The sequence below is a fragment of the Pelodiscus sinensis genome, unplaced genomic scaffold (genome assembly GCF_049634645.1).
Source record: "Pelodiscus sinensis isolate JC-2024 unplaced genomic scaffold, ASM4963464v1 ctg177, whole genome shotgun sequence".
In the NCBI taxonomy this organism is placed as follows: Eukaryota; Metazoa; Chordata; order Testudines; family Trionychidae; genus Pelodiscus; species Pelodiscus sinensis.
Window position 1 is genome coordinate 1 of NW_027465920.1, and position 26,048 is coordinate 26,048.

Genomic DNA, 26,048 nt, shown 5'->3' on the forward strand with positions numbered 1-26,048 from the left:
AAAGAGCGACTGGGCTGGCCTCCAGCCGAGCGGCAGATTTAGCAGCCCAGAAGAGCGGCGAGTGGGGACATCCTGTATACTACACTCTCGGCTGGGGCTGGGGCTGGGGCTGGGGCTGGGGCTCCCGCTCCCTCTCCCTCAGGCTGGGGGCTCCCTCCCCCTCCCACCCTCACGCACGCACGCAGCCCCCCTTACCTCAGGGCGCCCACAGACGTACTCTCCCCCTCCCAAGACGTCCCCCAGCGCCGGGGGATAAAATTTTTCTAAGTCCCGCCCGCTCGCTCACCGCCCGCCGCCCTCTCCTCGCTCACGGGGACCGCACCGGCTCGCCCGCCCCGCGCGCCTCCTTCGGCCTCCCCTCCCTCGGAGCAGGGAGCCCCGGCTGGGGGCGGGCGCCGGGGGCCCTCCGGGCGGCGCCCCGCTCGCCTCCCTCCCTCCTTCCTTCCTTCCCTCCCGGCAGCCTCCGCCGGTCATCTGCATGCGGGCTCCGCCCCCCCGCCTCCTCCTCGCTTACCCGGCCGCTCAGCTGCCTGCAGAAGCGGATAGTCCCGTGTTGAACGGGGCTCGTCAACTGCTCCCTGACAGCCCCGCTCGCGGGTCCGACGCCCCGCCCCGCCCCGTCCCTGCCGGCAGGAGCGGCAGGTGTGAATGGGGTGTGAACGGGGCTCCTCCACAGCTCGCTGGCAAGGCCGACGCCCCGCAGACTGCTTGGCCGCAGTCTTTCTGCCTCCGCCTCTGCTTTTCCAAGCACTCACTCACTCACTCACTCACTCCCCCTTGATTGATTTAAAAAAAAAAAAAAAAAAAAAAAAAAAGCGGCGGCTTGCCTCTGCTGCCTTTGAAAAAACCTCTTCTCTCCCTCACTCACTCACTCACTCCTTCAGTCAGTCAGTCCGTCAGTCAGTCATGCACTCCCATTCCTTGCACTGATTCGTATGGGGACCCTTATTTAGTTATAAAAGACAAGAAAAGAAAAAAAGCGGCGGCTTGCCTCCGCTGCCTGCCTTTGAAGAAAACCTCTTCTCTTCTCTTCTCTTCTCTTCTCTTCTCTTCTCTTCTCTTCTCTTCTCTTCTCTTCTCTTCTCCCTTCAGTCAGTCAGGCACTCCCATTCCTTGCACTGATTCGTATGGGGACGCTTATTTAGTTATAAAAGACAAGAAAAGAAAAAAAGCGGCGGCTTGCCTCCTCTGGCTGCCTTTGCAAACAAACCTTGCGGCGGGCGGGGTTGTTTGGGGGGGGGGGGGGCGTGTGCGAGTTTTTTTGCTTTCTCTTTCTTGTTGTTGTGGTGGTGGTTTGCCAAGACCTCCCCCCGGAGACGCACAGCGCAGCCCCGCCCCCGGCGCACAGGCACACACACACACACACACACAGCAGAGATTTTTCTGGGGGACTTTTTATTGAGACACACACGCCATTTTTTTTTTTTTTTTTTAAATAATTCCTTTCTCTTTCCCCAAAGGGCACTCAGGTCTATTTTTGGCACCGCACAGGTAGCTCCCCGAGGGGAGGTGCACCGCTCCTGGAAGTACTGCAATACCAGGTCGATGCGTGGAGTGGACGGAGCAAGCTCCTGTTCCGACCCCCTGTTCCAAAAATCCATTTAATATAAAGATCTCAGATAGAGATCATATCAGATATTAAACTGATAAGAACAGATACTACACTTGATCTTAGCCAAAAGGCCGAGAAGCGATGGCTTGCGTCGCCCCCCGTCCGAGGTACCCCCTCGCCCACACGTCTCCGCCTTACCGGGAGCGCCCGGCGGTCGCGCGCCGCCCGTCCGCGACGGTCGCCAGGCTTCCGGAGCCACCGCTCGGCGGCCAGGGCCCTGCAGCCGACGCTCCCGCGCCCCAGGGGCGGAGGGCGTGCGCCGGCCAGGCTCGGCCACCGCCCCTGGGAACCCGCCCTCGGCGACCGGCGCCAGACCTTGCTGAGGCCGCTCCCCGCGGCGGGCCGGGTTGGCTGGCCGGCGTTCATCTGCATGGCTCCTCCTGGCGCCCGGCGTCATCATGGTGACAGCCGAGCAGGTCGGCCGGCCGGCCTGTGTTAGCGGCGGCGGCTTTGGCATGGCCTCGGCTGGGCAGACACTCCTTCCTTCTGCTTGCCATGCCATGCAGGCCGACTGAGGACGGCAGTCCGGGAACAGCAAAGCAGAGCAGAGCAGAGCAAAGAGCGACTGGGCTGGCCTCCAGCCGAGCGGCAGATTTAGCAGCCCAGAAGAGCGGCGAGTGGGGACATCCTGTATACTACACTCTCGGCTGGGGCTGGGGCTGGGGCTGGGGCTGGGGCTCCCGCTCCCTCTCCCTCAGGCTGGGGGCTCCCTCCCCCTCCCACCCTCACGCACGCACGCAGCCCCCCTTACCTCAGGGCGCCCACAGACGTACTCTCCCCCTCCCAAGACGTCCCCCAGCGCCGGGGGATAAAATTTTTCTAAGTCCCGCCCGCTCGCTCACCGCCCGCCGCCCTCTCCTCGCTCACGGGGACCGCACCGGCTCGCCCGCCCCGCGCGCCTCCTTCGGCCTCCCCTCCCTCGGAGCAGGGAGCCCCGGCTGGGGGCGGGCGCCGGGGGCCCTCCGGGCGGCGCCCCGCTCGCCTCCCTCCCTCCTTCCTTCCTTCCCTCCCGGCAGCCTCCGCCGGTCATCTGCATGCGGGCTCCGCCCCCCCGCCTCCTCCTCGCTTACCCGGCCGCTCAGCTGCCTGCAGAAGCGGATAGTCCCGTGTTGAACGGGGCTCGTCAACTGCTCCCTGACAGCCCCGCTCGCGGGTCCGACGCCCCGCCCCGCCCCGTCCCTGCCGGCAGGAGCGGCAGGTGTGAATGGGGTGTGAACGGGGCTCCTCCACAGCTCGCTGGCAAGGCCGACGCCCCGCAGACTGCTTGGCCGCAGTCTTTCTGCCTCCGCCTCTGCTTTTCCAAGCACTCACTCACTCACTCACTCACTCCCCCTTGATTGATTTAAAAAAAAAAAAAAAAAAAAAAAAAAAGCGGCGGCTTGCCTCTGCTGCCTTTGAAAAAACCTCTTCTCTCCCTCACTCACTCACTCACTCCTTCAGTCAGTCAGTCCGTCAGTCAGTCATGCACTCCCATTCCTTGCACTGATTCGTATGGGGACCCTTATTTAGTTATAAAAGACAAGAAAAGAAAAAAAGCGGCGGCTTGCCTCCGCTGCCTGCCTTTGAAGAAAACCTCTTCTCTTCTCTTCTCTTCTCTTCTCTTCTCTTCTCTTCTCTTCTCTTCTCTTCTCTTCTCTTCTCCCTTCAGTCAGTCAGGCACTCCCATTCCTTGCACTGATTCGTATGGGGACGCTTATTTAGTTATAAAAGACAAGAAAAGAAAAAAAGCGGCGGCTTGCCTCCTCTGGCTGCCTTTGCAAACAAACCTTGCGGCGGGCGGGGTTGTTTGGGGGGGGGGGGGGCGTGTGCGAGTTTTTTTGCTTTCTCTTTCTTGTTGTTGTGGTGGTGGTTTGCCAAGACCTCCCCCCGGAGACGCACAGCGCAGCCCCGCCCCCGGCGCACAGGCACACACACACACACACACACAGCAGAGATTTTTCTGGGGGACTTTTTATTGAGACACACACGCCATTTTTTTTTTTTTTTTTTAAATAATTCCTTTCTCTTTCCCCAAAGGGCACTCAGGTCTATTTTTGGCACCGCACAGGTAGCTCCCCGAGGGGAGGTGCACCGCTCCTGGAAGTACTGCAATACCAGGTCGATGCGTGGAGTGGACGGAGCAAGCTCCTGTTCCGACCCCCTGTTCCAAAAATCCATTTAATATAAAGATCTCAGATAGAGATCATATCAGATATTAAACTGATAAGAACAGATACTACACTTGATCTTAGCCAAAAGGCCGAGAAGCGATGGCTTGCGTCGCCCCCCGTCCGAGGTACCCCCTCGCCCACACGTCTCCGCCTTACCGGGAGCGCCCGGCGGTCGCGCGCCGCCCGTCCGCGACGGTCGCCAGGCTTCCGGAGCCACCGCTCGGCGGCCAGGGCCCTGCAGCCGACGCTCCCGCGCCCCAGGGGCGGAGGGCGTGCGCCGGCCAGGCTCGGCCACCGCCCCTGGGAACCCGCCCTCGGCGACCGGCGCCAGACCTTGCTGAGGCCGCTCCCCGCGGCGGGCCGGGTTGGCTGGCCGGCGTTCATCTGCATGGCTCCTCCTGGCGCCCGGCGTCATCATGGTGACAGCCGAGCAGGTCGGCCGGCCGGCCTGTGTTAGCGGCGGCGGCTTTGGCATGGCCTCGGCTGGGCAGACACTCCTTCCTTCTGCTTGCCATGCCATGCAGGCCGACTGAGGACGGCAGTCCGGGAACAGCAAAGCAGAGCAGAGCAGAGCAAAGAGCGACTGGGCTGGCCTCCAGCCGAGCGGCAGATTTAGCAGCCCAGAAGAGCGGCGAGTGGGGACATCCTGTATACTACACTCTCGGCTGGGGCTGGGGCTGGGGCTGGGGCTGGGGCTCCCGCTCCCTCTCCCTCAGGCTGGGGGCTCCCTCCCCCTCCCACCCTCACGCACGCACGCAGCCCCCCTTACCTCAGGGCGCCCACAGACGTACTCTCCCCCTCCCAAGACGTCCCCCAGCGCCGGGGGATAAAATTTTTCTAAGTCCCGCCCGCTCGCTCACCGCCCGCCGCCCTCTCCTCGCTCACGGGGACCGCACCGGCTCGCCCGCCCCGCGCGCCTCCTTCGGCCTCCCCTCCCTCGGAGCAGGGAGCCCCGGCTGGGGGCGGGCGCCGGGGGCCCTCCGGGCGGCGCCCCGCTCGCCTCCCTCCCTCCTTCCTTCCTTCCCTCCCGGCAGCCTCCGCCGGTCATCTGCATGCGGGCTCCGCCCCCCCGCCTCCTCCTCGCTTACCCGGCCGCTCAGCTGCCTGCAGAAGCGGATAGTCCCGTGTTGAACGGGGCTCGTCAACTGCTCCCTGACAGCCCCGCTCGCGGGTCCGACGCCCCGCCCCGCCCCGTCCCTGCCGGCAGGAGCGGCAGGTGTGAATGGGGTGTGAACGGGGCTCCTCCACAGCTCGCTGGCAAGGCCGACGCCCCGCAGACTGCTTGGCCGCAGTCTTTCTGCCTCCGCCTCTGCTTTTCCAAGCACTCACTCACTCACTCACTCACTCCCCCTTGATTGATTTAAAAAAAAAAAAAAAAAAAAAAAAAAAGCGGCGGCTTGCCTCTGCTGCCTTTGAAAAAACCTCTTCTCTCCCTCACTCACTCACTCACTCCTTCAGTCAGTCAGTCCGTCAGTCAGTCATGCACTCCCATTCCTTGCACTGATTCGTATGGGGACCCTTATTTAGTTATAAAAGACAAGAAAAGAAAAAAAGCGGCGGCTTGCCTCCGCTGCCTGCCTTTGAAGAAAACCTCTTCTCTTCTCTTCTCTTCTCTTCTCTTCTCTTCTCTTCTCTTCTCTTCTCTTCTCTTCTCTTCTCTTCTTCAGTCAGTCAGGCACTCCCATTCCTTGCACTGATTCGTATGGGGACGCTTATTTAGTTATAAAAGACAAGAAAAGAAAAAAAGCGGCGGCTTGCCTCCTCTGGCTGCCTTTGCAAACAAACCTTGCGGCGGGCGGGGTTGTTTGGGGGGGGGGGGGGCGTGTGCGAGTTTTTTTGCTTTCTCTTTCTTGTTGTTGTGGTGGTGGTTTGCCAAGACCTCCCCCCGGAGACGCACAGCGCAGCCCCGCCCCCGGCGCACAGGCACACACACACACACACACACAGCAGAGATTTTTCTGGGGGACTTTTTATTGAGACACACACGCCATTTTTTTTTTTTTTTTTTAAATAATTCCTTTCTCTTTCCCCAAAGGGCACTCAGGTCTATTTTTGGCACCGCACAGGTAGCTCCCCGAGGGGAGGTGCACCGCTCCTGGAAGTACTGCAATACCAGGTCGATGCGTGGAGTGGACGGAGCAAGCTCCTGTTCCGACCCCCTGTTCCAAAAATCCATTTAATATAAAGATCTCAGATAGAGATCATATCAGATATTAAACTGATAAGAACAGATACTACACTTGATCTTAGCCAAAAGGCCGAGAAGCGATGGCTTGCGTCGCCCCCCGTCCGAGGTACCCCCTCGCCCACACGTCTCCGCCTTACCGGGAGCGCCCGGCGGTCGCGCGCCGCCCGTCCGCGACGGTCGCCAGGCTTCCGGAGCCACCGCTCGGCGGCCAGGGCCCTGCAGCCGACGCTCCCGCGCCCCAGGGGCGGAGGGCGTGCGCCGGCCAGGCTCGGCCACCGCCCCTGGGAACCCGCCCTCGGCGACCGGCGCCAGACCTTGCTGAGGCCGCTCCCCGCGGCGGGCCGGGTTGGCTGGCCGGCGTTCATCTGCATGGCTCCTCCTGGCGCCCGGCGTCATCATGGTGACAGCCGAGCAGGTCGGCCGGCCGGCCTGTGTTAGCGGCGGCGGCTTTGGCATGGCCTCGGCTGGGCAGACACTCCTTCCTTCTGCTTGCCATGCCATGCAGGCCGACTGAGGACGGCAGTCCGGGAACAGCAAAGCAGAGCAGAGCAGAGCAAAGAGCGACTGGGCTGGCCTCCAGCCGAGCGGCAGATTTAGCAGCCCAGAAGAGCGGCGAGTGGGGACATCCTGTATACTACACTCTCGGCTGGGGCTGGGGCTGGGGCTGGGGCTGGGGCTCCCGCTCCCTCTCCCTCAGGCTGGGGGCTCCCTCCCCCTCCCACCCTCACGCACGCACGCAGCCCCCCTTACCTCAGGGCGCCCACAGACGTACTCTCCCCCTCCCAAGACGTCCCCCAGCGCCGGGGGATAAAATTTTTCTAAGTCCCGCCCGCTCGCTCACCGCCCGCCGCCCTCTCCTCGCTCACGGGGACCGCACCGGCTCGCCCGCCCCGCGCGCCTCCTTCGGCCTCCCCTCCCTCGGAGCAGGGAGCCCCGGCTGGGGGCGGGCGCCGGGGGCCCTCCGGGCGGCGCCCCGCTCGCCTCCCTCCCTCCTTCCTTCCTTCCCTCCCGGCAGCCTCCGCCGGTCATCTGCATGCGGGCTCCGCCCCCCCGCCTCCTCCTCGCTTACCCGGCCGCTCAGCTGCCTGCAGAAGCGGATAGTCCCGTGTTGAACGGGGCTCGTCAACTGCTCCCTGACAGCCCCGCTCGCGGGTCCGACGCCCCGCCCCGCCCCGTCCCTGCCGGCAGGAGCGGCAGGTGTGAATGGGGTGTGAACGGGGCTCCTCCACAGCTCGCTGGCAAGGCCGACGCCCCGCAGACTGCTTGGCCGCAGTCTTTCTGCCTCCGCCTCTGCTTTTCCAAGCACTCACTCACTCACTCACTCACTCCCCCTTGATTGATTTAAAAAAAAAAAAAAAAAAAAAAAAAAAGCGGCGGCTTGCCTCTGCTGCCTTTGAAAAAACCTCTTCTCTCCCTCACTCACTCACTCACTCCTTCAGTCAGTCAGTCCGTCAGTCAGTCATGCACTCCCATTCCTTGCACTGATTCGTATGGGGACCCTTATTTAGTTATAAAAGACAAGAAAAGAAAAAAAGCGGCGGCTTGCCTCCGCTGCCTGCCTTTGAAGAAAACCTCTTCTCTTCTCTTCTCTTCTCTTCTCTTCTCTTCTCTTCTCTTCTCTTCTCTTCTCTTCTCCCTTCAGTCAGTCAGGCACTCCCATTCCTTGCACTGATTCGTATGGGGACGCTTATTTAGTTATAAAAGACAAGAAAAGAAAAAAAGCGGCGGCTTGCCTCCTCTGGCTGCCTTTGCAAACAAACCTTGCGGCGGGCGGGGTTGTTTGGGGGGGGGGGGGGCGTGTGCGAGTTTTTTTGCTTTCTCTTTCTTGTTGTTGTGGTGGTGGTTTGCCAAGACCTCCCCCCGGAGACGCACAGCGCAGCCCCGCCCCCGGCGCACAGGCACACACACACACACACACACAGCAGAGATTTTTCTGGGGGACTTTTTATTGAGACACACACGCCATTTTTTTTTTTTTTTTTTAAATAATTCCTTTCTCTTTCCCCAAAGGGCACTCAGGTCTATTTTTGGCACCGCACAGGTAGCTCCCCGAGGGGAGGTGCACCGCTCCTGGAAGTACTGCAATACCAGGTCGATGCGTGGAGTGGACGGAGCAAGCTCCTGTTCCGACCCCCTGTTCCAAAAATCCATTTAATATAAAGATCTCAGATAGAGATCATATCAGATATTAAACTGATAAGAACAGATACTACACTTGATCTTAGCCAAAAGGCCGAGAAGCGATGGCTTGCGTCGCCCCCCGTCCGAGGTACCCCCTCGCCCACACGTCTCCGCCTTACCGGGAGCGCCCGGCGGTCGCGCGCCGCCCGTCCGCGACGGTCGCCAGGCTTCCGGAGCCACCGCTCGGCGGCCAGGGCCCTGCAGCCGACGCTCCCGCGCCCCAGGGGCGGAGGGCGTGCGCCGGCCAGGCTCGGCCACCGCCCCTGGGAACCCGCCCTCGGCGACCGGCGCCAGACCTTGCTGAGGCCGCTCCCCGCGGCGGGCCGGGTTGGCTGGCCGGCGTTCATCTGCATGGCTCCTCCTGGCGCCCGGCGTCATCATGGTGACAGCCGAGCAGGTCGGCCGGCCGGCCTGTGTTAGCGGCGGCGGCTTTGGCATGGCCTCGGCTGGGCAGACACTCCTTCCTTCTGCTTGCCATGCCATGCAGGCCGACTGAGGACGGCAGTCCGGGAACAGCAAAGCAGAGCAGAGCAGAGCAAAGAGCGACTGGGCTGGCCTCCAGCCGAGCGGCAGATTTAGCAGCCCAGAAGAGCGGCGAGTGGGGACATCCTGTATACTACACTCTCGGCTGGGGCTGGGGCTGGGGCTGGGGCTGGGGCTCCCGCTCCCTCTCCCTCAGGCTGGGGGCTCCCTCCCCCTCCCACCCTCACGCACGCACGCAGCCCCCCTTACCTCAGGGCGCCCACAGACGTACTCTCCCCCTCCCAAGACGTCCCCCAGCGCCGGGGGATAAAATTTTTCTAAGTCCCGCCCGCTCGCTCACCGCCCGCCGCCCTCTCCTCGCTCACGGGGACCGCACCGGCTCGCCCGCCCCGCGCGCCTCCTTCGGCCTCCCCTCCCTCGGAGCAGGGAGCCCCGGCTGGGGGCGGGCGCCGGGGGCCCTCCGGGCGGCGCCCCGCTCGCCTCCCTCCCTCCTTCCTTCCTTCCCTCCCGGCAGCCTCCGCCGGTCATCTGCATGCGGGCTCCGCCCCCCCGCCTCCTCCTCGCTTACCCGGCCGCTCAGCTGCCTGCAGAAGCGGATAGTCCCGTGTTGAACGGGGCTCGTCAACTGCTCCCTGACAGCCCCGCTCGCGGGTCCGACGCCCCGCCCCGCCCCGTCCCTGCCGGCAGGAGCGGCAGGTGTGAATGGGGTGTGAACGGGGCTCCTCCACAGCTCGCTGGCAAGGCCGACGCCCCGCAGACTGCTTGGCCGCAGTCTTTCTGCCTCCGCCTCTGCTTTTCCAAGCACTCACTCACTCACTCACTCACTCCCCCTTGATTGATTTAAAAAAAAAAAAAAAAAAAAAAAAAAAGCGGCGGCTTGCCTCTGCTGCCTTTGAAAAAACCTCTTCTCTCCCTCACTCACTCACTCACTCCTTCAGTCAGTCAGTCCGTCAGTCAGTCATGCACTCCCATTCCTTGCACTGATTCGTATGGGGACCCTTATTTAGTTATAAAAGACAAGAAAAGAAAAAAAGCGGCGGCTTGCCTCCGCTGCCTGCCTTTGAAGAAAACCTCTTCTCTTCTCTTCTCTTCTCTTCTCTTCTCTTCTCTTCTCTTCTCTTCTCTTCTCTTCTCTCTCTTCAGTCAGTCAGGCACTCCCATTCCTTGCACTGATTCGTATGGGGACGCTTATTTAGTTATAAAAGACAAGAAAAGAAAAAAAGCGGCGGCTTGCCTCCTCTGGCTGCCTTTGCAAACAAACCTTGCGGCGGGCGGGGTTGTTTGGGGGGGGGGGGGGCGTGTGCGAGTTTTTTTGCTTTCTCTTTCTTGTTGTTGTGGTGGTGGTTTGCCAAGACCTCCCCCCGGAGACGCACAGCGCAGCCCCGCCCCCGGCGCACAGGCACACACACACACACACACACAGCAGAGATTTTTCTGGGGGACTTTTTATTGAGACACACACGCCATTTTTTTTTTTTTTTTTTAAATAATTCCTTTCTCTTTCCCCAAAGGGCACTCAGGTCTATTTTTGGCACCGCACAGGTAGCTCCCCGAGGGGAGGTGCACCGCTCCTGGAAGTACTGCAATACCAGGTCGATGCGTGGAGTGGACGGAGCAAGCTCCTGTTCCGACCCCCTGTTCCAAAAATCCATTTAATATAAAGATCTCAGATAGAGATCATATCAGATATTAAACTGATAAGAACAGATACTACACTTGATCTTAGCCAAAAGGCCGAGAAGCGATGGCTTGCGTCGCCCCCCGTCCGAGGTACCCCCTCGCCCACACGTCTCCGCCTTACCGGGAGCGCCCGGCGGTCGCGCGCCGCCCGTCCGCGACGGTCGCCAGGCTTCCGGAGCCACCGCTCGGCGGCCAGGGCCCTGCAGCCGACGCTCCCGCGCCCCAGGGGCGGAGGGCGTGCGCCGGCCAGGCTCGGCCACCGCCCCTGGGAACCCGCCCTCGGCGACCGGCGCCAGACCTTGCTGAGGCCGCTCCCCGCGGCGGGCCGGGTTGGCTGGCCGGCGTTCATCTGCATGGCTCCTCCTGGCGCCCGGCGTCATCATGGTGACAGCCGAGCAGGTCGGCCGGCCGGCCTGTGTTAGCGGCGGCGGCTTTGGCATGGCCTCGGCTGGGCAGACACTCCTTCCTTCTGCTTGCCATGCCATGCAGGCCGACTGAGGACGGCAGTCCGGGAACAGCAAAGCAGAGCAGAGCAGAGCAAAGAGCGACTGGGCTGGCCTCCAGCCGAGCGGCAGATTTAGCAGCCCAGAAGAGCGGCGAGTGGGGACATCCTGTATACTACACTCTCGGCTGGGGCTGGGGCTGGGGCTGGGGCTGGGGCTCCCGCTCCCTCTCCCTCAGGCTGGGGGCTCCCTCCCCCTCCCACCCTCACGCACGCACGCAGCCCCCCTTACCTCAGGGCGCCCACAGACGTACTCTCCCCCTCCCAAGACGTCCCCCAGCGCCGGGGGATAAAATTTTTCTAAGTCCCGCCCGCTCGCTCACCGCCCGCCGCCCTCTCCTCGCTCACGGGGACCGCACCGGCTCGCCCGCCCCGCGCGCCTCCTTCGGCCTCCCCTCCCTCGGAGCAGGGAGCCCCGGCTGGGGGCGGGCGCCGGGGGCCCTCCGGGCGGCGCCCCGCTCGCCTCCCTCCCTCCTTCCTTCCTTCCCTCCCGGCAGCCTCCGCCGGTCATCTGCATGCGGGCTCCGCCCCCCCGCCTCCTCCTCGCTTACCCGGCCGCTCAGCTGCCTGCAGAAGCGGATAGTCCCGTGTTGAACGGGGCTCGTCAACTGCTCCCTGACAGCCCCGCTCGCGGGTCCGACGCCCCGCCCCGCCCCGTCCCTGCCGGCAGGAGCGGCAGGTGTGAATGGGGTGTGAACGGGGCTCCTCCACAGCTCGCTGGCAAGGCCGACGCCCCGCAGACTGCTTGGCCGCAGTCTTTCTGCCTCCGCCTCTGCTTTTCCAAGCACTCACTCACTCACTCACTCACTCCCCCTTGATTGATTTAAAAAAAAAAAAAAAAAAAAAAAAAAAGCGGCGGCTTGCCTCTGCTGCCTTTGAAAAAACCTCTTCTCTCCCTCACTCACTCACTCACTCCTTCAGTCAGTCAGTCCGTCAGTCAGTCATGCACTCCCATTCCTTGCACTGATTCGTATGGGGACCCTTATTTAGTTATAAAAGACAAGAAAAGAAAAAAAGCGGCGGCTTGCCTCCGCTGCCTGCCTTTGAAGAAAACCTCTTCTCTTCTCTTCTCTTCTCTTCTCTTCTCTTCTCTTCTCTTCTCTTCTCTTCTCCCTTCAGTCAGTCAGGCACTCCCATTCCTTGCACTGATTCGTATGGGGACGCTTATTTAGTTATAAAAGACAAGAAAAGAAAAAAAGCGGCGGCTTGCCTCCTCTGGCTGCCTTTGCAAACAAACCTTGCGGCGGGCGGGGTTGTTTGGGGGGGGGGGGGCGTGTGCGAGTTTTTTTGCTTTCTCTTTCTTGTTGTTGTGGTGGTGGTTTGCCAAGACCTCCCCCCGGAGACGCACAGCGCAGCCCCGCCCCCGGCGCACAGGCACACACACACACACACACACAGCAGAGATTTTTCTGGGGGACTTTTTATTGAGACACACACGCCATTTTTTTTTTTTTTTTTTAAATAATTCCTTTCTCTTTCCCCAAAGGGCACTCAGGTCTATTTTTGGCACCGCACAGGTAGCTCCCCGAGGGGAGGTGCACCGCTCCTGGAAGTACTGCAATACCAGGTCGATGCGTGGAGTGGACGGAGCAAGCTCCTGTTCCGACCCCCTGTTCCAAAAATCCATTTAATATAAAGATCTCAGATAGAGATCATATCAGATATTAAACTGATAAGAACAGATTGACTTTATTTGAGATAATGTTTAAACAGCAAACATGCATTCAGTGGTTTACAGACAATTGAAAACGTCCGGGGTCGGGTTTGGGGTTAGGGTGGGACCCGCTGGCGGGGTATCCCCGTCGTCCGGGATGCCGGTCGTGCCCCTGGCGTGGGGAGTGCAGAATATATCTAGATCCCGTGGGACGATGGGGGGAGGGGGGGAGTTGCGGTGTTCTGTTTGAAGAACCCGGAGGTAGTAATTGGGGAGGCGTGGGGGCCCCCGGACGTGAGTAGGAGGAGGTTGGGTGAAGATCCGTGTAGCGTATAAGGTGTAGGGTGGGGACGCTTTCCCTGCATAGGGGTCTGAAGGGTTTAAGTTGCTATAATTGTAAGTTTTAGGGAGGTGGAGCGCCCCACCGTGTGTCCTATTCTAGCATCCCCGCAGGATTGCTGGGGAAAGGTATGGGAAAGACCCTTTGCACGGGCAGAGCTTTGGCTCTCCCAGGGTCTGATTCTTGGCATGGTTGCGGCTGGGTACGGTTAGGGTGAGCGAACTCCCTACCGTGACCTGTGCCGACATCCCCAATGGGATTGTGGGGGAGAGGTATGAGCGTGGGACCCCGTTGGTGGGCAGAGCTCGGCTCTCCCGGGGTCCGACCCTTGTCAGGGTTGCGGCTGGGCATGGTTAGGGTGAGTGAACCCCCTACCGTGCCCTGTGTTGGTATCCCCGATGGGTTGTGGGGAAGAGATAGGTATGCGGGACCCCGTGGGTGGGCAGAGCCTGGCTCTCCCGGGGTCCGACCCTTGTCAGGGTTTTGCTGGGGGGCTCAGGGGTCCCTGAGCGTGTCCCAATGGACAGGGTGGAGAGATGGTGTGCACTGGAGATTGCACGTCTCGGGAGGGCCGATGGGCCCTTGGTTCCCTTTTCAGGGTATGTGGGGGGCGGCTGTAACTTAGCCCCTGGGGAGGGAAAAAAGGGGGGAATGTGGGAGACCCCCCTGGAAAAAAACCCTCCCCTGGTGTCCCACGACACCGAGTCCTTAGTCCTTCTATGTCCCTTGCTGTCCTCTTCTTCAGCTCCCTTGTCCTCTGAAACGGTCTTTAGGCATTGTCCTTGGGGGGAGGGGGGGAGCGGTAGCAGAACCAGCGCCCCCAAACAAGCCCTCCCCTGGTGTCAAATGACACCGAGTCCTTTTTCGTCCCTCGGCTTCCTCTTCCGCCGCGTCCTTGTCCTCTCTGGCCTCGTTGCTGCGTCTGTTGGGGATGGGGGCCCCCGGGGGGGGGGTAAATTACCCATAGAGGGGCCCCTGTTGTCCCCTGTGGCGAGCGACAGTCAACTGGTCCCGCTGTGGCTAGCGGGGCATATAGTCCAGAGGCCCATTGAAATAGTCCGAGCACCAGGGTTTGGTCTTAGAGTCTCAAAGTCCGAGGAGGTAGAATCCAGGCTCGAAGAAAGGTCCAGTTTCAGAGTCTCAGGAACTTTCAAAGTCCAAAAACAAATGTCCAGTGCCAAAGTCTCAAGTTCAAGGGAGCAAAGTCCTGACTCCGTATCAAGAGTCCTCAGAGTCAGTCGGGTCCCACGGCGTCGTCTTCTTCCGCATCCCTGTCCTCTGGCACGGTTGTGGGCCGCACCCGGGGGTGGGCCAAAGGCTCAGTCTCGTGGGAGGGAAAAAGAAGGGGGAAGGACGTGGACTGGAGACCCCCCACAAAAAACCCTCCCGAAGTTCCGTGCTCTTCAGTGTTCCTGCGCGATGTGGTACTGGCGGTGGCCCGTGACGTGCTCCGTGTAGATGTCGCGGGACCACCGGATGGTGTCGGAGACCATAAGCCGCCTCATGAGGCCGGCGTACCTCCTTCCGATGCCGCAGGCTTCCAGCACCGGTTCGTTCTGGGGGTCCCACGACCCCAGCGCTCCGACGAGCAGGGCGTAGATCTCGACCGTGTACCCTCTCGCCCTCAGGGTGTCCGCCAGCGGTGTGTATTTGGCGATCTTTCGCAGACGGGCCGCCCGGAATGCCGCAGACCGGTTCTCGAAGGGGACAGACACGTCCACCATGACGATCTTCTTCGCCTCCTCGTTAGTGATAACGATGTCTGGACGGAGGAGGCTGTTGGTGCCCGGGACGGTGGAGTCCTCCGCAACGGTGCCCAGGGTCGGGGGCAGGGCCTTGACGACGCGGGCCTGGATGGCGTTGTGGCGCAGTCTCCAGGCCTCGGAATGCGTCTCGCAGCCGCAGAGGACGTGGGGCAGGGTCTCGTTCTCGTAGCCGCAGCGCCTGCATCGCTTGTCCCGGTTGCCGAAGCGGACGGCTCCGTTGAGGGGGACGCAGTTGAGGCGGGCCCTGTGAACGAAGCGCCAGTCGGCGAAGCGGGTGAAGCTCCCCCCGGAAAGGAAGTGGTTGCTGGCGGTCCACTTGCTGGATACCTCAAACACCTTGCCCTGGTCTGGTTTCTTTTTCAGGTTCTCGGCGTAGAGGCAGCGGAGGGTGGATTTTAGGACTCTCTCCAGCATCTTACGGGCGGGCGGCGTGACGACGGTGTTCTGGTCTGAGTTTCCGCGCGGGATCAGGATGCCCATCTCGCCTCGTTCCTCTGCCCAGGTCCAGCGGCAACCGATCCTCTTCCCCAGGCGGCGGGTGGCGGCGCGGGCACGGGACCAGAGGGAGGACAGTTCTCCCCCTTGCCGTCCTAGGTTGTTCTCGAGAGAACCGTTGAGGAAGGCGACGATGTCCTGCGGAGCGGGGGCCCTGGCGGCGCGCTTGCCGATGGTCTCTTCCAGGGCGGCGCTCGCGATGCTGCGCACTCTATGGTCTGGGCAGGTCAGGAGACGGAAGGCGTGGGTCACGGTAGCGATGTCGCACAGGTCTCCCATGCGCGGGACGTTGGCACCCCCTTGTCTGTGTGGGATGTAGATGATGTCGGAGCTGGCCCTTTGGGGGAGGTATAGCCATTTCCGGGCCAGCTGCCGGATGGCGCGGTCTGCCTTGTTCAGAGGCCCCTTGGCGACAGCAGAGCCCCTGAGAGCAAAGGGGATGCGGGGGATGAGGAAAGTGTTTAGCGCGTTGATCTTTTGCCAAGGGGCGAGCAGGGAGCCGTCAATCTTTTTGGCGTCCTCGAGAATCCCGTCGATGGTTGCCGTCGGGGTCTGTTGGACGCGGATGCCGGTCGGCGTGCCGAGGTGCAAGTATGATTCGCCGTCGGCCAGGGTGGTCATGGGTTCCCCCTGGATCTCGAACTGCGTCGGGTGTACCGGGGCGCCGGCGTTGCCAGAGATGTGCAGAGAGGCGCACTTCCTGGCGTTGAAGCGCAGGCCCATCCATTCGGCCGCGCGGCTGGCGACCTCCAGGAGTACGCGGAGGCCCTCTGGGTTGTCGGCCAGGAGAACGAGGTCGTCGGCGTAGGCCAGGGCGCTGATCTTTTCGCCGTAGAGGTTGAAGCCGGCGGGGCTATTCGCCATGGCGCGCAGGAGCGGTTCCATGGCCAGGTTGAATACAATGGGGCTGAGGGGGCAGCCCTGTTTGACCCCCCGCCTGAGGAGGATGGGGGCGGTCTCACCTTCTTCGGCGCGGATGGTGGTGGTACAGTCACTGTATAAGTCCCTGAGTAGATGGAGAAAAAAGTCCGGAAGGCCAAATTCCCGCAGTGTGTCGAAGATGAGGTGGTGGGGGATGGACCCGAAGGCGTTGGAAAGGTCCAGCCAAGCCATGGCGCACTGCTTTTGCTGCCGTCTGGCTGACTGGATGGCTGCCTGCAGCACGTAGTTGTGCTCGTAGCACCCCTCGCAGGACATGAAGCCCTTCTGGGCGGCGCTGATGGCACCTCCGCTCACCGCCCAGTCCGTAAGTCTCGCGGCGAGGCAGCTGGTGTATAGTTTGTAAATGGTGCTGGAGAGGGAGATGGGTCTCCAGTTCCCAGGGTCTTGCCGGTCGCCCTTCTTGTAGAGCAGAACCGTCATGGACGACTTCCAGGCGCTGGGGATACGCCGGAACTGCTTGCACAAGTTGAAGATGGCGGCGAGTACGAGGCAACCAGGGTCACGCTTCTTGAACACCTGGTACCTGATGCCGTCTTTCCCCGGTGCCGTGTTGGAGGTCCTGGCGAGCCTGGCAAACACCTCTTTAGGGGTAAAGTCACGTTCCAGGTCGTCTGCGGAGTCGACACGGGGCAGCCGGGGCAAGCAGTCTGGGCGGTGGGTCTCGGGGCATGCTGCATGGTCAAAGACATTGGAAAAGTAGGCGTGTAGGTGGTCTGCGGGAACGTCGCAGAATGGTGAGGGTTCCTCGAGGATCTCCCTCATCGCCTTGGGACGGTTGGACCGGTACAGGCGCTGGAGGCGGGTGGCAGCTATCGTGTCGTCTCTTCTGTTGTTTATGGCGGGTTCGGGGTTGGGTCTCGGTGCCGGGGGTCCGCGTCGGGGATGCTGCGTACGGGTCGGGGCTTGTTCCTGGGGCACGAGTCCCTCTGCTAGCTCCTCCGTGAGTCTCTTGACCACGTCTTCCAGGTCACGGAAGGAGTTTGCGTCTGTCAATTCCTCTAGCCAGAGGAGCTGCCAGGCGGTGGCAGTGCGTTCTCGGTTGCCCCTCACCCGCTGGCTGTCTGGTTGTGCAGTCTCGGGTACGGCGGGTGAGGCGGCAGGAGCCCGGTGTTCCCCTGGGTCGGGAGTCGGGGAGGCGTGTGCGGTGGCGCGGCGCTGCTCTGGAGCGTCCAGAGCAGAGCGCGGGTCGTCACGGCGTGCGGTGGGTCTGTGGTCTGGAGCAGGAGGCGGGAGAGCGGTGTCGGCGGCGAGTCCGGCGCTGGATCTTGGTGCGCCGTGGCGACTACTGGGGGCGGCAGGAGTCAGAGGGGCGTGCACGGTGGTGCGGCGCTGCTCTGGGGCATCCAGAGCAGGGCGAGGGTCGTCGCGGCGTGCGGCGGGTCTGTGGTCTGGAACAGGAGGCGGGCGAGAGGTACCGGATCTGGGTGCGTTATGGCGACTACTGGGGGCGGCAGGAGGGCGACTGCTGGTGCTGTCTCCTCCACGAGCCTGGCTGGGTCCCTCCCTCTGGCCGGGTCGGCACCTGGTGTTGTTGTCTCGTGAGGGAGGGCAGTAGGGCTGGAGCCGCGGAGGGGCGCTGGTCCGTCTCTCCGCCACGTTGAGCCTCACGCCTCGGACGTATTCCCGAACCGTCTGGGACAGGTTAGCGAGGCTGACGGAGGCTGCGGTTCGCTGGTGGGGCTGGAGGAGGGTGGGGATTCTGGAGGGCCTAGGGGGCCTGCCGCTAACGGCGGAACTGCGGCTAGAAGAGGACCCGTGGCTGTTTGGGTCTTGGGGGATAACGGGCTCCTGGCTTGGAGTGGCAGGCGTGGTTGGTGGAGGCGAGGTTGTGGCTAAGCGGTCTGGGGAGGGTCCTTGCTCTAGGGGTGAGCTGGCAGGTGTTCCCCTAGGGAGGGCAGGGCACCGTGACTGGTGGACCTTACACCCCGCTAGGGCTAAGAAAGGCTTGGCACAGTGGGCACAGCGGAAGCCCACCTTCTTTTTGTGCACTTGCCTTATGTGCTGGCGCAGAGAGGTGGTGGTTGTGAGCCCCTTGTAGGTGGAGCAGCATGGGCAGGCGGGGCGATTCTTAGGGATAGGGAACTCGATGAGTGCGAGCCCCTGGAACTCGTCGCTGGGTGGGGGGATACGGGGTTCCCGCCTCGGGCGAGTACGGGGAGGCAGGGGGTCAGGAACATAGGAGGGGGAGGACGCCGAGTCGTCACTACCTGACCAGATGGGGGAGGGGGAGTCACTGGAGCAGCGCTCCGAGAGCAGTGCGACGGGAATTGCTTGCTGCCGGCATGTTCTAATAGGTCTCAAGCCGGCAGCCCTTGTGACTGGTGTCGGGACGTGGGGCGGTGGGGTCCCCGCGCTATGTCTGCGGGGTCCCCTGGGGTCGGTAGCACTCCCTGAGCTGGAGGTACTCCCTGAGAGATTGGCCCTAACGGCATCGGCATACGAGGCGACAGCGCAGGTAGCCGTGCTCGGAGCGGTAGCCGTGCGGGCAGGAGCGGGAGCGTGGGTTGGGGATGGCTGGTCGCTCTGGGCCGCCCGGGGAGATTGTTCCGGGCTGGCGGTGTCTGGGTCAGAGCGTAGGGGGGAGGTATTGGAGCTCAGGGGAGACTGGGGCTGTAGACCTAATGTGGCAGGGGTAGGGACTGGAGATGGAGGGGGCCACGAGGGAGACCACACCTCCAGGGCCTCAGGCAGGATGGGGCTGGCAGAGTTGGGCCAGCAGACTAAGTCCCAGGTCAGGGGTGGGGAAGGAATTACAGGTAGCAGCGTTTGGGGGGGGCTTAGCAGGGCGATCTCCTCCTGGTGCGGGGTCCAGACATGGTTAAATCGGTCGGTGTCCCCTCCAATAGGGGACACCCCGGACCCAGCAAAGCAGGGGGCAAAGTTGCTGTCCAGGTCTAGCGGGAGCGCCCAGTCGACAGCGGAGGAAGGGAGGGAGGGAAGGACTGCGGGTGGCATGGCGGCAGGGCCACAGCGGGCCGGGCTGGAGCTGGCATCTGGAACCGGCGGGGGCTGGAACGATGGTATCGCGTCTCCGGCCCCGGGGTGTTGGACGTCGCACGGCTCTCGGGGGGGCCCTCTGGCATCTGGTGGTGTCCGGGCTCTGGGCAGGTCACTGGGCATCAGGCCTGGCGGGTGCCGTCTGGTTCCCATCCGGACAGGTCGCCACAGGAAGCAGTCGGAGGAGCTGGAGTCCCCTGACGCGGCATTCGCGGGGCTGGCAGGGCGTCTCGACATGCTGAAAGATAGAGCACAGAGACACCCGACCGGGGGGGAGGGGAACAGGGCAGGGGGCCTCCGGCTGCGGTGGTCCCAGAGGGGACCAAGGGGCCAGGAGGCGGCCTCTCAGAGGGCCAGGGGGGTCTGCGTTGGAGAAATCGCCAGGTACCACAATATTTAGCAGCGATAACGATTGCTCCAACGCACAACCCCAGTAGTCAGCCCAGTAAAACACCTGAATCAGAAACCAAATCCCCAAGCAAAGTCGACAGAGAAGAATAAATAATAATAGTAAAAACGAGGGGGGGGGGTGGCCGAGCAGCAGGGGCGGGAGGCGGGGGGCGGGCCACGTGGCAAAGGCCGCCGGGGCACAGAGAGAGCGGAGACAAACAAACGGGAGCGAGACTGACCAGAGTGGGAAGTTAGCTTAGTGGGGTTGCAGAGCCAGCGCAGCGGGGACGAGAACGAAATAGACAAAAGTGAAACTGACCGGAGTGGAAGGCCAGCTTACTCAGGTTGCAGAGCCAGCGGGGATAAAATAGACGGGAGTGAAATCGACTAGGTAGGAAGTGGAGCAGCAGAGGGAGGGGGGGGGGCGGGAGGTTAGCCACGTGGAAATGGCCGCCGGGGCACAGAGGGAGCCGAGACAAATAGGAGTGAAACTGACCAGAGTGGGGAGTTAGCTTAGTGGGGTTGCAGAGCCGGCGCAGCGGGACGAGAATGAAATAGAAGCGAAACTGATCAGAGTGGAAGTTTCAATTACTCGGGTTGCAGGGCTAGCGCAGCGGGACAAGAATGAAATAGAAGTGAAACTGACCAGGGTGAAAGGGTTGCAGAGCCAGCCGGGACGGAATAAACGGGAGTGAAATTGATCAGCTATGAACCAGCACAATGGGGGAAGCGGAGCAGCAGAGGGGGGGGTGGGGGGGTCAGCCACGTGGCAATGGCCGCCGGGGCAGGACAAATCGACAGGAGGGGACGAGAATGAAACAGACACGGGCGAAACCGATCAGAGTGGGAGGCTAAACCACTGGGGCTGCAGAGCCAGCGGGGACAGAACGGACGGGAGCGAAACTGACCAGGCAGGAGCCAACACAATGGGGGAAATGGAGCAGCAGAGGGAGGGGGGGGCGAGAGGTTAGCCACGTGGCAATGGCCGCCGGGGCACAGAGGGAGCCGAGACAAATAGTAGTGAAACTGACCAGAGCGGGGAGTTAGCTTAGTGGGGTTGCAGAGCCAGTGCAGCGGGACGAGAATGAAATAGAAGCGAAACTGATCAGAGTGGAAGTTTCAATTACTCGGGTTGCAGAGCTAGCGCAGCGGGACAAGAATGAAATAGAAGTGAAACTGACCAGGGTGAAAGCGTTGCAGAGCCAGCGGGGACAGAATAAACGGGAGTGAAATTGACCAGCTATGAAACAACACAGTGAGGGAAGCGGAGCAGCAGAGGGGGGGTGGGGGGATCAGCCACGTGGCAATGGCCGCCGGGGCACAGAGGGAGCCGAGACAAATAGGAGTGAAACTGACCAGAGCGGGGAGTTAGCTTAGTGGGGTTGCAGAGCCAGCGCAGCGGGACGAGAATGAAATAGAAGCAAAACTGATCAGAGTGGAAGTTTCAATTACTCGGGTTGCAGAGCTAGCGCAGCGGGACAAGAATGAAATAGAAGTGAAACTGACCAGGGTGAAAGGGTTGCAGAGCCAGCGGAGACAGAATAAACGGGAGTGAAATTGACCAGCTATGAATCAACACAATGGGGGAAGCGGAGCAGCAGAGGGGGGGGTGGGGGGATCAGCCACGTGGCAATGGCCGCCGGGGCACAGAGGGAGCCGAGACAAATAGTAGTGAAACTGACCAGAGCGGGGAGTTAGCTTAGTGGGGTTGCAGAGCCAGCGCAGCGGGACGAGAATGAAATGGAAGCGAAACTGATCAGAGTGGAAGTTTCAATTACTCGGGTTGCAGAGCTAGCGCAGCGGGACAAGAATGAAATAGAAGTGAAACTGACCAGGGTGAAAGCGTTGCAGAGCCAGCGGGGACAGAGTAAACGGGAGTGAAATTGACCAGCTATGAAACAACACAGTGGGGGAAGCGGAGCAGCAGAGGGGGGGTGGGGGGATCAGCCACCTGGCAATGGCCGCCGGGGCACAGAGGGAGCCGAGACAAATAGGAGTGAAACTGACCAGAGCGGGGAGTTAGCTTAGTGGGGTTGCAGAGCCAGCGCAGCGGGACGAGAATGAAATGGAAGCGAAACTGATCAGAGTGGAAGTTTCAATTACTCGGGTTGCAGAGCTAGCGCAGCGGGACAAGAATGGAATAGAAGTGAAACTGACCAGGGTGAAAGCGTTGCAGAGCCAGCGGGGACAGAATAAGCGGGAGTGAAATTGACCAGCTATGAAACAACACAGTGGGGGAAGCGGAGCAGCAGAGGGGGGGGCGGGAGGCCAGCCACGTGGCAATGGCTGCCGGGGCACAGAGGGAGCCGAGACAAACAGGAGTGAAACTGACCAGAGCGGGAAATTTAGTTTAGTGGGGTTGCAGAGCCAGCGCAGCTGGACGAGAATGAAATGGAAGCGAAACTGATCAGAGTGGAAGTTTCAATTACTCGGGTTGCAGAGCTAGCGCAGCGGGACAAGAATGGAATAGAAGTGAAACTGACCAGGGTGAAAGCGTTGCAGAGCCAGCGGGGACAGAATAAACGGGAGTGAAATTGACCAGCTATGAATCAACACAATGGGGGAAGCGGAGCAGCAGAGGGGGGGGCGGGAGGCCAGCCACGTGGCAATGGCCGCCGGGGCACAGAGGGAGCCGAGACAAACAGGAGTGAAACTGACCAGAGCGGGAAGTTTAGCTTAGTGGGGTTGCAGAGCCAGCGCAGCGGGGACGAGAATGAGATGGATAGGAGTGAAACTGACCAGAGTGGGAGGTTAAAGTAGTCGGGTTGCAGAGCTAGCGCAGCGGGACACGAATGAAATATACAAAAAGTGAAACTGACCAGACTGGAAGATCAACTTACTGGGGTTGCAGAGCCAGCGCAGCGGGGGTCTCAGGAGCGAAGCAGATGCAGAGCCAGCACAGCGGGGTGTAGCGAGGAGCCTGTGTTGCAGAGCTAGCGCAGCGGAGCACTAGCCGGGGTTCACCCAAGGCAGGGGGTGATTGCAGAGCCAGCGCAGCGGAGGACCCCAGGAGCACGGCAGGAGTCCGATGGGGATGCAGAGCCAGCGCAGCGGAGCCTAACGAGGAGCCTTGGCTGCAGAGCCAGCGCAGCGGAGCACAAGCCTGGGTTCACCCAAGGCAGGGGGTGCTTGCAGAGCCAGCGCAGCACCCCAGGAGCAAGGCGGGAGTCCGATGAGAATGCAGAGCCAGCGCAGCGGAGCCCAACGGGGAGCCTAGATTGCAGAGTCAGCGCAGCGGATTCAGTGTAGGTCCCAGGATCCTGCTGGCAAAAGCCCTTAAAAGGGCTGGATCCTTCCGTTCTCTGGAGCAAGTGGTCCCCCGTAGCAATGCTCAATCCCCCGGCGTCTTCCTCAGAGGTCTTCAGCTGATAAGAACAGATACTACACTTGATCTTAGCCAAAAGGCCGAGAAGCGATGGCTTGCGTCGCCCCCCGTCCGAGGTACCCCCTCGCCCACACGTCTCCGCCTTACCGGGAGCGCCCGGCGGTCGCGCGCCGCCCGTCCGCGACGGTCGCCAGGCTTCCGGAGCCACCGCTCGGCGGCCAGGGCCCTGCAGCCGACGCTCCCGCGCCCCAGGGGCGGAGGGCGTGCGCCGGCCAGGCTCGGCCACCGCCCCTGGGAACCCGCCCTCGGCGACCGGCGCCAGACCTTGCTGAGGCCGCTCCCCGCGGCGGGCCGGGTTGGCTGGCCGGCGTTCATCTGCATGGCTCCTCCTGGCGCCCGGCGTCATCATGGTGACAGCCGAGCAGGTCGGCCGGCCGGCCTGTGTTAGCGGCGGCGGCTTTGGCATGGCCTCGGCTGGGCAGACACTCCTTCCTTCTGCTTGCCATGCCATGCAGGCCGACTGAGGACGGCAGTCCGGGAACAGCAAAGCAGAGCAGAGCAGAGCAAAGAGCGACTGGGCTGGCCTCCAGCCGAGCGGCAGATTTAGCAGCCCAGAAGAGCGGCGAGTGGGGACATCCTGTATACTACACTCTCGGCTGGGGCTGGGGCTGGGGCTGGGGCTGGGGCTCCCGCTCCCTCTCCCTCAGGCTGGGGGCTCCCTCCCCCTCCCACCCTCACGCACGCACGCAGCCCCCCTTACCTCAGGGCGCCCACAGACGTACTCTCCCCCTCCCAAGACGTCCCCCAGCGCCGGGGGATAAAATTTTTCTAAGTCCCGCCCGCTCGCTCACCGCCCGCCGCCCTCTCCTCGCTCACGGGGACCGCACCGGCTCGCCCGCCCCGCGCGCCTCCTTCGGCCTCCCCTCCCTCGGAGCAGGGAGCCCCGGCTGGGGGCGGGCGCCGGGGGCCCTCCGGGCGGCGCCCCGCTCGCCTCCCTCCCTCCTTCCTTCCTTCCCTCCCGGCAGCCTCCGCCGGTCATCTGCATGCGGGCTCCGCCCCCCCGCCTCCTCCTCGCTTACCCGGCCGCTCAGCTGCCTGCAGAAGCGGATAGTCCCGTGTTGAACGGGGCTCGTCAACTGCTCCCTGACAGCCCCGCTCGCGGGTCCGACGCCCCGCCCCGCCCCGTCCCTGCCGGCAGGAGCGGCAGGTGTGAATGGGGTGTGAACGGGGCTCCTCCACAGCTCGCTGGCAAGGCCGACGCCCCGCAGACTGCTTGGCCGCAGTCTTTCTGCCTCCGCCTCTGCTTTTCCAAGCACTCACTCACTCACTCACTCACTCCCCCTTGATTGATTTAAAAAAAAAAAAAAAAAAAAAAAAAAGCGGCGGCTTGCCTCTGCTGCCTTTGAAAAAACCTCTTCTCTCCCTCACTCACTCACTCACTCCTTCAGTCAGTCAGTCCGTCAGTCAGTCATGCACTCCCATTCCTTGCACTGATTCGTATGGGGACCCTTATTTAGTTATAAAAGACAAGAAAAGAAAAAAAGCGGCGGCTTGCCTCCGCTGCCTGCCTTTGAAGAAAACCTCTTCTCTTCTCTTCTCTTCTCTTCTCTTCTCTTCTCTTCTCTTCTCTTCTCCCTTCAGTCAGTCAGGCACTCCCATTCCTTGCACTGATTCGTATGGGGACGCTTATTTAGTTATAAAAGACAAGAAAAGAAAAAAAGCGGCGGCTTGCCTCCTCTGGCTGCCTTTGCAAACAAACCTTGCGGCGGGCGGGGTTGTTTGGGGGGGGGGGGAGGGCGTGTGCGAGTTTTTTTGCTTTCTCTTTCTTGTTGTTGTGGTGGTGGTTTGCCAAGACCTCCCCCCCGGAGACGCACAGCGCAGCCCCGCCCCCGGCGCACAGGCACACACACACACAGCAGAGATTTTTCTGGGGGACTTTTTATTGAGACACACACGCCATTTTTTTTTTTTAAATAATTCCTTTCTCTTTCCCCAAAGGGCACTCAGGTCTATTTTTGGCACCGCACAAGTGGCTCCCCGAGGGGAGGTGCACCGCTCCTGGAAGTACTGCAATACCAGGTCGATGCGTGGAGTGGACGGAGCAAGCTCCTGTTCCGACCCCCTGTTCCAAAAATCCATTTAATATAAAGATCTCAGATAGAGATCATATCAGATATTAAACTGATAAGAACAGATTGACGTTTATTTAGAGAATTTTTAAAGACAAACAATACATATATTATGATAGACAATTTTGAGTAACAAGTAGGACTGAGAGAATGGGTACATCCGGTAGCCGGCTTGAGGTATGGTGGTAGGGGGGATCTATGCCCTGGGGGCCTGGGTTTATGGCCCGTGGTGGGGCGTTTGGGCCCCCCCCGGGGGGGCCCGTTGGTGGGATGCCTTCCTCCTTTGGAACGATGGCTTAGGCCTTTCGTTGAGGGGTGCAAAGAGTAGGTAGTTCCTGAGGGAGGGGGAGGCTTGGGGCGGGGGGGTTTGGAGTGTGGCTAGTTAGAAGCCCAAAGTGAATGGAAAGAAGGGGGGTGTGGGGCCCCGGATGTAGACGGCCAATGGGGTGGTTATCTGGGTAGCGGATGGGGGTTTGGTGGCGGTGCTCATTCTGGGGTTGAACTGGTAGTTTAAGTGGGTTGGATTTGGATATGGATTCGGTAGGGTGAGCATCGCACCATTGGTTGGATTATGGGGGCGTACGCAGGGTCAGTGTGCCTGGGAGTGAATGCGGGGATCATGGGACCAATTGAGTGGGCTGTCCGTTGTGGGAGGGCAAGCGTGCCTGGTTTACGACTTAGAGTCGGGTGAAGGTTCTAGTGGTCTAAATCTTGGGGAGCGGGAGGGGAGGTACAATTCGATCATACATACATACATACTTAAACCTACACAGTCACACTCTCAGTTATTCCTCCATATGTACGGGACAGGAGTTGGATAGTGGAATGGCCTAGGAGGGTAGGGTAGGGGGGTTAGTAGGGGCGGGGAGTCTAGTGGTTGGGGGGGTACTGACACACCCATACTAATCAGACCTATGCCTATGCCCCGGGTGTAATCCACGATCTGCTCCTGGTTCTGTGTTGAGAATGTGTAAGCGTAAGCATAGTAGACCTTCAGTTCCCCGAATTCCGTGTCCCTTGGCTTCCCTTATTACCGTATCCTGGTCCCCTTTGTTGCTCCCGCCTGGAGGGGGGTAGGAGACTCCCCTGAGCAAGTGAATGGTGGATAAGTTGAAAGTGGGGAGAAATGACTGACCAGGCGGGGCAGGATACGGGCCCAGGATCGGCGCCGAGAGACGAAGCACAAGGGTTAAGAGGTTGGTTACCAGGGGAGT

General features: G+C 61.3%; 1 protein-coding gene, 7 non-coding genes and 1 pseudogene across 8 annotated transcripts; all 9 read right to left on the reverse strand.

Moving 5' to 3' along the window:
- Positions 1-1,504: 1,504 nt before the first annotated feature.
- LOC142825001 (U2 spliceosomal RNA) lies at positions 1,505-1,695 on the reverse strand. Its single transcript, XR_012899545.1, has one exon. It is a non-coding gene; the product is annotated as a U2 spliceosomal RNA (small nuclear RNA).
- Positions 1,696-3,672: 1,977 nt separating this feature from the next.
- LOC142825005 (U2 spliceosomal RNA) lies at positions 3,673-3,863 on the reverse strand. Its single transcript, XR_012899548.1, has one exon. It is a non-coding gene; the product is annotated as a U2 spliceosomal RNA (small nuclear RNA).
- A 1,978-nt stretch (positions 3,864-5,841) lies between these two features.
- On the reverse strand, positions 5,842-6,032 carry LOC142825006 (U2 spliceosomal RNA). Its single transcript, XR_012899549.1, has one exon. It is a non-coding gene; the product is annotated as a U2 spliceosomal RNA (small nuclear RNA).
- Positions 6,033-8,004: 1,972 nt separating this feature from the next.
- LOC142825007 (U2 spliceosomal RNA) lies at positions 8,005-8,195 on the reverse strand. The gene has a single exon (XR_012899550.1). It is a non-coding gene; the product is annotated as a U2 spliceosomal RNA (small nuclear RNA).
- Positions 8,196-10,169: 1,974 nt separating this feature from the next.
- Positions 10,170-10,360, reverse strand: LOC142825008 (U2 spliceosomal RNA). Its single transcript, XR_012899551.1, has one exon. It is a non-coding gene; the product is annotated as a U2 spliceosomal RNA (small nuclear RNA).
- A 681-nt stretch (positions 10,361-11,041) lies between these two features.
- On the reverse strand, positions 11,042-24,470 carry LOC142824999 (uncharacterized). The gene is made up of 2 exons (XM_075916711.1): positions 23,785-24,470; positions 11,042-22,745 (listed from the first exon to the last, which is right to left on the reverse strand). Exon 2 carries the CDS (start codon positions 19,225-19,227, stop codon positions 14,194-14,196), a length of 5,034 nt encoding a protein of 1,677 aa, XP_075772826.1. The 5' UTR covers positions 19,228-22,745; positions 23,785-24,470; the 3' UTR covers positions 11,042-14,193.
- LOC142825002 (U2 spliceosomal RNA) lies at positions 12,327-12,513 on the reverse strand. The gene has a single exon (XR_012899546.1). It is a non-coding gene; the product is annotated as a U2 spliceosomal RNA (small nuclear RNA).
- On the reverse strand, positions 22,690-22,797 carry LOC142825004 (U2 spliceosomal RNA; annotated as a pseudogene).
- Positions 24,471-24,747: 277 nt separating the features above from the next.
- On the reverse strand, positions 24,748-24,933 carry LOC142825003 (U2 spliceosomal RNA). Its single transcript, XR_012899547.1, has one exon. It is a non-coding gene; the product is annotated as a U2 spliceosomal RNA (small nuclear RNA).
- Positions 24,934-26,048: the final 1,115 nt, after the last annotated feature.